The sequence below is a fragment of the Notamacropus eugenii genome, chromosome 5 (assembly GCF_028372415.1).
Source record: "Notamacropus eugenii isolate mMacEug1 chromosome 5, mMacEug1.pri_v2, whole genome shotgun sequence".
In the NCBI taxonomy this organism is placed as follows: domain Eukaryota; kingdom Metazoa; phylum Chordata; class Mammalia; order Diprotodontia; family Macropodidae; genus Notamacropus; species Notamacropus eugenii.
This window is the reverse complement of record NC_092876.1, coordinates 194969892-194982749: the sequence shown is the minus strand read 5'-3', so window position 1 is coordinate 194982749 and position 12858 is coordinate 194969892. Positions and strand designations below refer to the sequence as shown.

General features: G+C 33.7%; 1 protein-coding gene across 3 annotated transcripts in view; it reads left to right on the top strand.

Moving 5' to 3' along the window:
• The window catches only part of USP12 (ubiquitin specific peptidase 12), a 227723-nt gene that overhangs the window by 186108 nt on the left and 28757 nt on the right, over positions 1–12858 (top strand). For all 3 annotated transcript variants that reach the window (XM_072611783.1, XM_072611781.1, XM_072611780.1), the window contains 2 exons: positions 4022–4251; positions 12606–12682. In XM_072611783.1, the coding sequence (XP_072467884.1) occupies positions 4039–4251; positions 12606–12682 (290 nt within the window). In that variant the 5' untranslated portion in view covers positions 4022–4038. The remainder of the gene's footprint in view (positions 1–4021; positions 4252–12605; positions 12683–12858) is intronic.

The window sequence follows — 12858 nt, the reverse complement described above, 5'->3', positions numbered from 1 at the left end:
GACAAGAACTGTAAATCAGTGCTACTCTTTTTCTCTTATTTCTTCCTTTACTTCTTAAACTATGTACTATAATCTGAATGTCTTGAAAGTGAGTTAAAATCTTCTTACCCTTTAATCCACAGCAGTATTAATTCCCTTTGGTGGTAAACAGCTTGCATTGGAACAGAAAACTAGAGTTAGGGATAATTTGCATTATTCCCATTCTATAATGAGCACAAAAGTCCTGTTTTAGTTATCTAAATAATTAAGTTAAACAAATGATACCTAGTTCCATAAGTGAAGTATTGCTTCAGAGGATACAGACCTTGTCTATTAATTCATTCATTAAATATTTATCAAGCACCTACTGTTTATGGAGATGGCACTTTGCTTCTTGGTACAGAATCAGTGTAAGATTCTAAAAGCAATTTTTTTTTTAAAGATAAATTTCTTCACCATTCCATTATCTAACCTTTTACATTGATTTTTATTAGTAGTCAGAGGATAATAATAATGACCAACATTCATATAGCAGTTTAAGGTTTGCAAAGAACTCCATAAGTATCTCATTTTAGCCTTCTGGCAGCCCTGGGAGGTATAGATGTAGATTATGTCCATTTCACAGATGAGGAAACTGAGGTAAAGACTTGACTTGAGTTTAAAAACAGTTGAGTTCAAATCCTGCTTCAGATATATAGTAGCTATGTGATCCTAAGCAAGTCATTTAATATCTCTGAGTCTTAATTTCCTTGTCCATATGATGGGAATAACAATAATAATTATAGCATTTACCTTACAGGGGTGTTGTTAAGATCAAGTGAGATTAATACATGGAAAGTACTTTTACAATACCTTAAAGTATTATAGAAATGGTAATTGCTGTCATAATTATTAGTTTTAATTTCAAAAGTTTATTTTTTTTAAAAAATCATTTTATCCTGGAATTCTACAGAAATGCCCTGTTTGATTTTACTTAAACCTTGTAAGTATAGATACCATCATAATATTTGTAACCATTTTATGATTATGCATTTGGCATTTTATTTTTTTGAGTATAGGAAAATTATTTAGTTGGAATCTAAGGCTCTTAAATTTTCATCTAGTCTATCCCATTTCTTTTGTCAGAAAGAATTTTAAAAATTCTAGGAAGTTATTTTGTCATTGCCAGTAAATTCTTTCTTTTGTGTATGTTCCAGTCCCTCATATGTACTTGATGATTTTTGTATAATCAGTTCAGTTCTTTAGATCATGTTATATAATCAGTATACTTTAGATTTCAAAATAGGATGACCTCTTTTGAAATAACTAATTGTAGTTAATGCCCAATGATGAATTTTGAGTTCTGAATTTTTAATTCATGGCAAAGGAAGAATGTTTAATTTGCATGGAATTTTAGATGATGCTAGTCCAGGGGTGGGCAACCTGCAGCCGCGAGGCCACATTGTGGCTCTCTAGGTCTTCAAGTGCACGCTTTGACTGAATCCAAACTTCCCAGTCCAAATCCCCTTGGCAAAAGGATTTGTTCTGTAAAACTTGGACTCAGTCAAAAGGCCACACCCAAGGATCTAGAAGGTCACATGTGCCCTCAAGGCTTCAGATTCCCCACCCCTGTTGCCAGTCTAAAGTTTTGGCCTCTATAAATATATACTGTGTTTGAAATAGATTCTGAAATAATATTTTTAAGTCATATGAAACAGGTACTCTATGTTTAATTCTACAAACATTTATTAAGCATCTACTGTTTATAAAGCCACAAAGTAAAGGTGTAAAGCCTTTGAAAAGGCTGTGTGTAAAGGTTATGTTGGGGTTTTTAACTTTAATTTTTCTTTTATTTTTTCTCAGTTACATGTAAACAAGTATTTTAACTTTTTTTTTTTTATTAATTTGGGATTACACATTCTCTCCCTCCCTTCCTCACTTTCTTTATCCCTCCTTGAGAAGGCAAGCAATTTGATATAGATTATACATGTGTAGTCATTGCAAAATATTTCCATGTCAGCCATGTTACAAAATAAAGTGCAGATCAGGTGTTGAGTTTTCTCAGTAATCCTGGTAAATAATAGTAGTTTGATAAATAGCAGCAGTTTGACCCAGGTGCCCGTGAGTACTGATAGAATACTGTGATGGTTTTGGTTTTTTTTCTTCCTCCTATGTGACTAAGGTTCAGTTCCAGGGCTGGGTCAGGTGCTATATAATAAATGCTTATTCCCTTCCCCACTTCCCTTTCTGCATTCTTACTGTTTCTTGAAGAAGAAATCCGCGTTTAGCCTAGTACCTGGCACATAATAAATATTGATTGAAATCACATATATACAAATTCCAGGTTGACATTATGCTCAAAATGTTCCCATATATGTTAATAGTTTTGAAATATAGTCTCACTTGTGAAACAAATGTTATAATGGAGCTAACTGCATTTTTTAATCTAAAAGGAGGTATTAGTAGTCTGTGCTTTCCCACCATCCTTAACCTTTCTGTTGTCGTGAACAAAATTGGTACAAGTCAGCCGTGTGTGGATGTTGCCCATGGAATCTGGAGGGCCTTTGGCTCCGTTCTTGGAGCTCAGCCTCTTCATAGGCACCATTTCAATATCATTTCAGTTATGTTTTTCAAATCAAATGGCTTGTTTTTGTTGTCACTCTTTAATATTGTGCAGTGAAGTGATATCTACTTATTCCAAAAGCAATCCTGTAGGTTTTAAAAAATTCTTTGTCATGGTCTAGGTCTATATACTAACTGTTAAATGTTATATAGATATATTTTGTTAGAACCCACACATTTGGCATGTGATAGTAGAAGTGAAGGAACCCAGGGCATTGTGCCATACTCACCATATTTTCCATCATCACAGTTCACTAAAGTGTCATGTCAGACTACCTGAGAAACAGCAGGCTGAAACTGGCTTTGTGCATAAAATGTATTTATTTCAGAAGGTCACAGATGGCCTAGTTTGTACTCTGTGTAATAAATCTATACAACTCATGAACAAAAATCAACAAATATTTGTGAAGTTACTATTTGCACAGTGCTGTTGGGTGCTGTGGGAGATAACAAAGAAGAATACAAATTATTATAACCTCAAGGAGCACTAAATCCAATTTGGAGGGACAGGGTATAACCATGTGAAAAGTTAAGTGGTTCTTTGAGTGGTTATGAGGGACTTTATAGAGAGTGGTGAGTTTTAAAGAATATATAGGATTTGAACAGGTGGCATTCTAGGTGAGCAAGTGGTGAAATATAGAGAGGAAAAGGGAATGATGGAATTTGGAGATAGTAGATTAAATATTCCCTAGGTTTCACCAGATTGCCATAGGAGTTCTTTACACAAAATTATATATCCCTCATCTTGTAGTCCATTGCCTTCTTTTTATAGATAAGGAAAATATAGCCCAAAGGGATGAAGTGATTTGCCCCAAATTTTCTGACTTCTTTTTCAGCGTTGCTTCTGCTACATTAAGCTTGCTTTAATAAGCAAAACAGTGTTTGATCAGACACACATTTTATTCCTGATCGTTGATCTCACTCTTGTGACTTTTAATCAGTTCATCTCTCTGTATCTCAGTTTCCCATCTAAAAGAATTTGGATAATGATTCTTGTTCCTAACAATTTCTGAAGATTCGTTGTCTTTATGATAAAGTAATTGCATTATTTAATCATTTGTAAATAACCATGAGGTAGCTGTGAATTGTAAAATGTCTGGATAACAAATTAATTTCCATAATGAAAACAAAGGGATTTTTTTTTGGTGAAAATTTCTATGGTAGCCAAAAACAAATTTAGGAAGAAAAATTTTAGGGATTTTTAAAAATTGTGTGACTATCACAATTATTCAAGGATATATTCAGTTTTACTTTATATTTTTGGATAGATATGCTTTCTTTCGATAACTCAAGAATTTAATATCAAAGCAAATAGCTATCTGATGTATTACTGGCTAAACTGTTCTGATTGCTTCTCTAAATTTTGTTTCATTTAATATCACATATTTATGTGAAGCTGTTATCCCTTTGTTAATAATATTAATTTGTCTTCATGTTGTAGAACTTTTTGACAACTACATGCAGCAAGATGCACATGAGTTTTTGAATTACCTACTAAACACAATTGCTGATATTTTACAAGAAGAGAGAAAGCAGGAAAAGCAAAATGGCCGTCTGCCTAATGGCAATATTGACAGTGAAAATAACAACAGCACACCAGACCCAACTTGGGTTCATGAGATCTTTCAGGGAACATTAACTAATGAAACCAGATGTCTTACTTGTGAAACTGTAAGTTTTATGTTCAGTTTTTTGCTTAGAAAATTATTATCATTTTCATATTTTGTTAACAGGGAATATGAGAGGTGAGCTTGAAAATTGTAACTTATCTTCTTGAAAGATAAATATTAGTATAAGATTAGGTGTTTCATATTTTTTTTCTAATTGCAGTAAGTTTTATGCTTAGAATGCTATTGAACTCATTGTAACAGATCTATTATTGATTTTAATCAATTTTATTGATTTATGAGTTTCTGTTTCTCACCACTGATACTCATTGCAAAAGAAAACAATTATTAAAGTGGATGAAAGTACAATAATCTGTTGTGGCATACCAATTATCTGCCTTTTAAAGCATAAAACAGTATAAGCTAATGGTTTTCAGAGTTTTATGTATTACCCTACCCTTTACATAAAAATGACCATATTACTACTTTTCATTAAACAGTTAACAGTTTTTAGCTTATGTTAACACACATTTTAAAATATCACTACAATTTTATAAATACACAGATTGTAAAAATATAGTCAAAATAACATTTATTGATAAAATCCTTTAAAATGTTCGTATTTATAACTTACAAAGTACTAAAATATTAAAGTTCTTTGTGGGCTTATTTTTCAGTACAATTTCTCAATGTGATGTCACTGATGATATTGCTACTTTTAGTTCTTTTTCATCACTAATTGATTTATATTTGATTTGAGCTAATTTGTATTTGATTTTAAACTTTTTACTTTGTTTTTGTATTTCTGCCACTTGAACTCTTTAATCTTTGCTTAAATTAGTTCTTCATTCCCACTGGGTTTTCTTTTCAGATCAGTTACTTATCCATCAGAAAAGTAGTTATTATTTAACTTTTAAAAATGGATATACTTACATTTATTTGTTGGTCATTTTGAATGGTTACCTATCACTACTCTAGATTTATTAATTTCTTTTAATTGAAGTTTTGGGGGAAAGCAGCTTATTTTGTGCTTTCCAAAGAGAATGAGGTAATTGGTTCAATGACATTTTTAACTTCTACACAAATGTTTAATTTCACTTGGACATACTTCATCTTCAGTAGTAGCAAGCAACATAATGACACACAATTCATCTTTATCATGAGATTTTGCTGACACTGACAGTGTAGATCATGCTAATATCGAGATACTCTAAGTACTCAAGTTTAGCCTCATGCATATACCATATCTGAGTAATCACTGGGATTTACTTTGCATTGGAATAATTTGTCATGTTAGTTGCACTTATCTTGTTAACTTTGATTTGAACTTTGTTTTCCTTGGAAAAAATGGATGTATTTATATGAGAGTTTTAGATAGGGAAATGTCCAATCATTCTGACGGTTGTTTTGGTCCTTTTTCTGAATTTCTTAAGTTTCCTGTGTGTCTTAATCCAAATATAGGATTTGGAGTTCACACAAGATAGTAAAGCAAGCTAGTTTTATTGAGGGGAGCTCCTCAAAAAATGAAGAGCAGTCAGGGAGAATCATGGAAGTAGAGCAGATCTGCTGATCCCCAGGTGCATTTGAACTCCTTAATGGGGCCCCAGAGAAAATGGAACACTCAAACTGGTAAAGAAAGTCTGTTGGGTTTTATAATATTCTTATCATGGTCCAGCACCCCAGGCTTGGGGAAGAAGGAGCAAGACCTTGGGAACTGGTGCTGATTTATGCTAGTGAGGGGCTGGGAAGACTCCTTGAAAAATGTAAGATAGTTGATATTCACTGCTCACAACAAAGGGGCTTCTGGCTTTTACTGACAATTTTACTCCTTTGGGGTGACTCAGGATATTTTGAGATTTCCTGGGACTTCTTCCTTTATCTGGCTTCTGTACTCTTTATTCATGGAGGTGTTAGACTCTGCCTTGGGCTACATGGGACCAAAAAAAAATCCTTGTGTACACTATCAGATGAAAATGCATTTGAAAGATGTTTAACAAAATAAATAAAAATACAACATAAATAATATTAATTTGTAGTTTAAGTTCATTGTTCAGAAGCAGAGTATTTTTTTCCTTTTCTAAATTTGTATTTATTGTTACTGAAATAAAAATCAAGACATTAACAATAATAATATGTATATGTGATATTTAGTCATAGTAAGGCTAAAAAAGTCACTTTTCCTTCATAGTTGATAACTTATGAGAAGGAAAAACTTGACTATGTGAAGTCCGGTCCAGTGAATCAACACATTAACAATAGATAATACATGTGACCTCTGTCTTGTAGCTGAAACTGCTGAGGCATTCAAGTTGCAAAGAAATCAGGTTAAAGCTCCGTTTAAACAAAAAATAAAACTTTGAGGAAATAGGCAACACTTTGCAAAATGGATAGAGAACTGGCCCTGAAATCTGGAAGCCCTAAGTGCAAATCCACAACAATCCTGGTCAAGCTAAACCTATACTTGTCTGAACCATAACCAATTATATGCAGATTTCTAGATAACTGATTACTTGGAGGAGGTAGCTAAACATGGTAGTAAAATAGATCTGAAACTCCATTGAATTTTAGAACTAAACATACATGAGGATACTGTCTAGGACTAGAACTTAAGTCTTTTGCCTGTAATTGCAGTTTCTTTTGCACAATACCCAATCTTCCTTCCTTCCTTTCCTAATTGAAGGAGAGTCACAAAGATATGTTGTTCGGTCATTTTCAGTTATGTCTGACTCTTCATGACCCCATTTGGGGCATTCTGTCCACTAGCTGCCTCATCACAGAGAAGAGGATTTAATTATAGATGGTCTCTGAAGTTCTTGATAATTCCAGAATTCTGTAATTGTTTGAGAGAGTTATGTGAACGTTAGAGACATCATTTATGCTTCTGCAGAAAGATTAAGTAGTTACATATGTCTTTTAATATTATTCTAAATTATTTAAATATTTTGTTCTTTAATATTTTTCTTAGTTATTTGACTATAGAGTTAAAAATATAATCAGGTAGAAAGGTGTATACCATATTCTTCAACTTAGATAATGCCACAGCTTTGGACAACCTGGGTGTTTGGATCATGACGCATCATCCTGGTACCACTTTAAGTTTAATTGTAGCATATCAGTTTATTTGGTGGCAATATCTATGATGAAATTACTCGAACATAGAGAATAATAACTAATATCATATGAGTAATATACATGACAAGATGTATGTCAAGGCACTTTTTAATTTATATGTTCATAATAGCTTAATTTATCTTATTTGGTTGAGGAGTGAGATTAGCTGAATTTTCTAGTTAAGAACAAATTTTTCATACCCTTTAACTGGTAAAAAAAATTATACAAGTTCCCTTGCAGAATAAGTTATGAAGAGGATGTCTCCCTGTGAAAGTTCAGAAATATGTCCTTCTTTGTATAGCTGAAAATAATAGGATTTACAGGTGCCTGTTTCTTTAACTTTTGTATATTCTTTTTTAAATGATAAATTCTGATTATCTATTTAAAATCAGTCACTATATTTAAAAAAATACACACCAGGTAAAAGACTTAGCGTACTTCCAAAAGGACGTGATTCAAATAATTTTGGGTCTTGGATGGCTATAATTACACACATGTAAAACTTTCAGAGTGACTTCTGAAGCGTCTTTCTCTTCAGGTTAAGATCTTCCTGCCTTTGACTTAACATTCTTGAAAATATTCTAGTTAATTGAATACTGATTAAGGAATGTATTTGTTTTATATGTAACATATTGAAAAATCCATAAAAACTCAGTGCTTTTAATAAGTCCTTAAATTCTAAAATAAATATGGAGTATCTGTACACATCATATTTTCCATTTTAATTCAAGAAACTTTTATTAAACACCCGCAATGTGCAAGGCCTTAGAAATACAAGGATTCAAAAAAAATGACAATTCCAGCCCTTAAATACCATTACCCTATTCATTTGGTGTCAGTTTAATAGAATTGTTGAGATGTGTACCTGATTTGTTGGGAGGTGAAGAAACAAAACTCAAACTTAGATAATGATGTCATACCACTGATGTAAGCTGTATGTTAAGGCAATTTATAATTTGTATAGTCAGAACAATGCCTCAGGTACTCTGTATGATTAGGGATTCAGATTTTTCTAGTTACTTGAATTTTATAATTGAATTAAGTAAAGTTTTGGGGTTGGTGTATATAGTATATATATAGAAAAACAGTAGGCTATTGTGATAAAATGAATTTCTAGTTAATCAGATTCCTTTTTTTTAACCTTGTCAGAAATCTTTCTAAAATATTTCACGTGTACTTCAATACCTTGCTAGATAGGTACTTGTCAAACTACATACTCTTTCTGAGCTTGTATAAACTTACAAATCTTCCATAGCAGAGCCACCCAAATTACCAGAAGTCTTTCTGCTAATCCAGATGACCTGGGTTCAAATACCAGTTCTGTTACTTGCTATGCAACCTTGGAGAATTAATTCAATATCCCTGGCTTTATTTCCAGTATGTATAAATTGAGTGTATTAGACTAAATTATATCTAGTTCCAAATAGGTAATTAATGAATCAGGACTGGAAAAATAGGTTGGAAATATATTGCAAAGATTTTAATACTGTTCTAGGAAGTTTGTTTTATCCTTCATGATAGAATAAAGGGTGATTTCCCTTGAAGGTTTTTGAAGAGGTGAGAAGCACAATCAGACCTGTGCCTTATAGGAAGATGATTTTGACAACTTGATCAATTGGAGATAAGAGAGATTTGAGGATTAAGTGGAAAGAAAGAAGAGATACAAGAAATGATGGAGAACTAGAATAGACCAGAGTTGGGAACTGACTTTCTGTGCAGGAAAGGGAAAACTAAAGGTTATAATGGCTATCACAAAGAGGGAGAGAATTAGAGAGAAAGAAGATAAAAGAACAAAGCCTTGGACTACTCATACTCAGAGTGGGAGGACAGTGAATCAAATCAAGGGAAAAAAATATTGAACTTAAGACAAGATAGGAGGAGTCAATAGTCAAGTCAGCAAGTATTTATTCAACACCTATTGTGTGTCAAGTACTGTGCTAACCACTAGGGATACAAAAAGCAAAAAAAAACTGTACCTGCTTTCTAGGAGCTCACAGTCTAATGGAGGAGACTGCATGTAAAAACACTATATACAGAAAAATTTTATTGGATAAATTGTAGATAATTTCAGAGGGAAGTCTCTGTGGTAGGTAAAGCTTCTTGAAAAGGTGGGGATTTAGGTGAGACTTGAAGGAAGTCTGGGAATCCAGAAGATGAGAGAAAGTTTCAGACATGGGGGGCAGCCAGTGAAAAACACGCAGTTAGGATATGGAGTGTCTTGTTCAAGTAACATCAAGGAAGCCATGAGAGAGGAAATGTTCAGTGAAGCAAGCTCCTGAAGAAGGTAGAATGGAGAGAAAAATCTGGGATATAAAGTTTATTTTTCCAGTTAGCTGAATTTTATAAATTTCATATTATATTATTTTTTTTAAAAAAGGTTTAGTTTTGGCCAGGAGAATAGGCCACTTCTTCCTTTGAAATTAGAGCAAGAGGTGATAAGGAAAGAGTGGTTTTAAGATATAGAGGGAAGGTGATCAGCCAAGAAGGAAGCATGATCACCTGCTGAGAAAAGAGTTGGGGATAGAGTAGAGGGCTTGAGAAGCGCATTGGAAACAGCTGCTTTCCAGATTGTGTGGTGACCAGAATTAATAGTTAACAGGGCAAGAACAGTGAAAAGTCACATGATTCAAGGGTGAAGAGTTATTGAACTGGTTAACTAGGGTTAAGACTGTAGCAAAGCAAGTGAGGTCAGATAAGGAAACAAGCAAAGGACCCGAGAGCCAGGTGTGGAAGGAACATGTTGGAATGAGGCAGTGGAGGGGAGCAACTGAGGTAGATTGTGCCTTTGGTTTAGGAGGAAATAGAATCAAAGATCTAAAGCCAGACTGGTTATCACAGGTCATCTAATGCAAACCCTTCATTTACAGAAGGGCAAAGAGGCACTGAACAGTTAAGCATAAGTGATAAGGCTAGTATTGGGACCCAGTCTCATGTTCTGTGACTTCAGGTTCACTGCTCTTCCCACCGTACCATGCTTCTTTGTCCTTGCTATTAAGAGAAATAATCAGGTGATTAGGAAAGTAATACTGTGTATTCACATGTGGTTGTGTATCAGGAGAAGGAAGGAAGAATTAGGGAGTGGTGCTGAAAATTTGTGTGTGGTCATTACTGCCAAATATCTTTTTGGAACTCTGTAACATTAGGCCTTGTAACAACTTATTTGAAAAGATCATGGAATCATAGACAGCTGAAAGGTACCACAGAAGTTAATGAGTCCAGTTCCCTTATTTTACAGATGAAGAAACTGAGGCACAGAGAGGCAAAGTGACTTGCCCAGCATCACAGAGCTAGTAAGTATCTGAGGCAGGATTTGAACTAAAGGCTTTCTCAATCCAGACCAGCATTGTCTCTACTATCCCACCTTTTTTTGTTTCAGTTGTGCTGTATTTTTTGTGACCTCATTTAAGGGTTTTTGGCAAAGAATCTTAGTTTGCCATTTCCTTCTTCTGCTCAATTTACAGATGCAGAACATGGAGCAGAGTTAAGTGACTTGCCCAGGGTCACACAGCTAGGGAGTATCTTGGGCCAGATTTGAACTCAAGAAGGTGACACTTCCTGTCTCCAGGTGCAGTGTTCTATCCACTGTACCATGTAGCTATCATTAAAATTTGCAAAGAGCTTTGCAAATGTATTTAGTATATATGACAGCCTTATAAAGTGAGTGCTATTTTTTCCCTCACTTAGTACTTGCCCACAGTCACATAATAAGCACCTGAGGCAGGATTCAAAGTTAGTCTTTCTGAATCCAGTTTGGTACACTATCTACTATCTAGCTGGGTACAGCCATGTAAGTTAATCTGACTGGAGTTCTGAGGAGATGGATTTTGTAAAGAAATAGGAACAATGGCCAGACAGAATTTTCTTTTTCCCTTTTCTACAATGTATTTGATACTGATAAAGGGTATCCCAAAACTCAACTTATTTTTAAGGTACTAAAGTGTATATGTGTTCATACATTGTATATATGCACACAGTATAATTCAAGCTATCTTAAGTGTTTTCATAAAATGTGAAAAAAAAAAGCATCCTGACTTTACATATTTCTGTGTGATTTAATTGAAAGAACGAAAACATTTATTGTTTGATCTGTGTCAAGCATTATATGAAGCACTGGGGATACAAATAAGAAGCAAATATAGTACCTGCCTATAAAGAGGTGATACTCTAACACGAAGAGAAGACTGATAGAAGTGTGGCATCCAAGAAGAGGACCTTTGGTGCAGTCAATTACAGAAATTCTGAGGGCAAAGATAAGTGAATAAAATGTGTTCATATTCAGACAGTAGTGGAAGAAATTATTTGATTCTCCTATTAGAACGTGAGCCTCTCAGGGGCAGGAACTATGGTTTTGCTTTTCTTTGTATCCCTTGTACTTAGTAGCCATAGCACTTACACATTTTTATTGACTCAGTGAGATGAAACGATTAAAACCTCCCAGACATGGTCTCTGGTTTCATTGGTAAGGTAGTAGTAAAGTAGTTAATGAGAAACTGCTAGGAGAATAGAGAAAACATCAAATTTGGAGTTAGGGCCAGGTTTTGAATCCTGATCATGGTACTGACTATTTATATGACCTCGTCACATAACCTCTTTGTTGTCATGTCTGAAGTATGAGAGGATTGGATTTAGATGCTCTCCATAGTGACTTGCAGCTCATAATCCCCTGGTGCTATTCTGTGCGTTCTGGCTCTCTAGGATATATCTTCTCTCTCTTACTAAACTATAAACTCTTTGAGAGGACAGTGTCTCTTATTTATCTTTGTACCTTCTTTTCATCCAGTATAGGACTTTAATTGTATTTATACTGCATATGCTGAATAAATGTTCACTGACTTGATAGGAGTTGGGTTTCCTCTAAGTTATTTTTAGCATAAAGTTCTAAAAGTGTATTGCTTTATTTTTTTTTTGTCAAGCAAAAGTTACCTCATGGGTCTCCAGAACATAAGAGTATGGAATGTAGTTTAGGTTTGATTCTTTAAAATTGTATTTTAAGGATTGTGATTTTAAAAGTGTATACTGATGAAAGTATTATACAATTTGACTTGCTAAAATTATAAACATTCATCATAAAAACCCATACTATCTTTCATTAAGAGTAACACATAGAATCTTAGTACCTATAAATAATGAGAGTGGCAGGTGTTCTATATTTTTACTGAATAATCCAAATCTTATAGTTTACTTAAAAAACCTTTTAAAACAATTTATATACATTTACTTTTCTTAATGCATTGTGTTGGGCTTATATTAGAGGTAGAGACATAATAATAACTTGAGAAAATTAATATTTATCTCTTGTTTCTACAGATAAGTAGCAAAGATGAAGATTTTTTAGATCTTTCTGTTGATGTGGAACAAAACACATCAATTACTCACTGTTTAAGGTAGAGTTGCATAACTTTCAATTGATTTTAAAATTCAGTGTAAACATTTTTGACCTGGGATCTTTTCAAATGTGTTATATTTTCTTTTAAAATATTTTATTGATCTCTTTTGTTTTCTTATTACATTCCTTTTCAAATATGTCACTCCCTTTTCCCCTACTTAGTGAACTACGTTG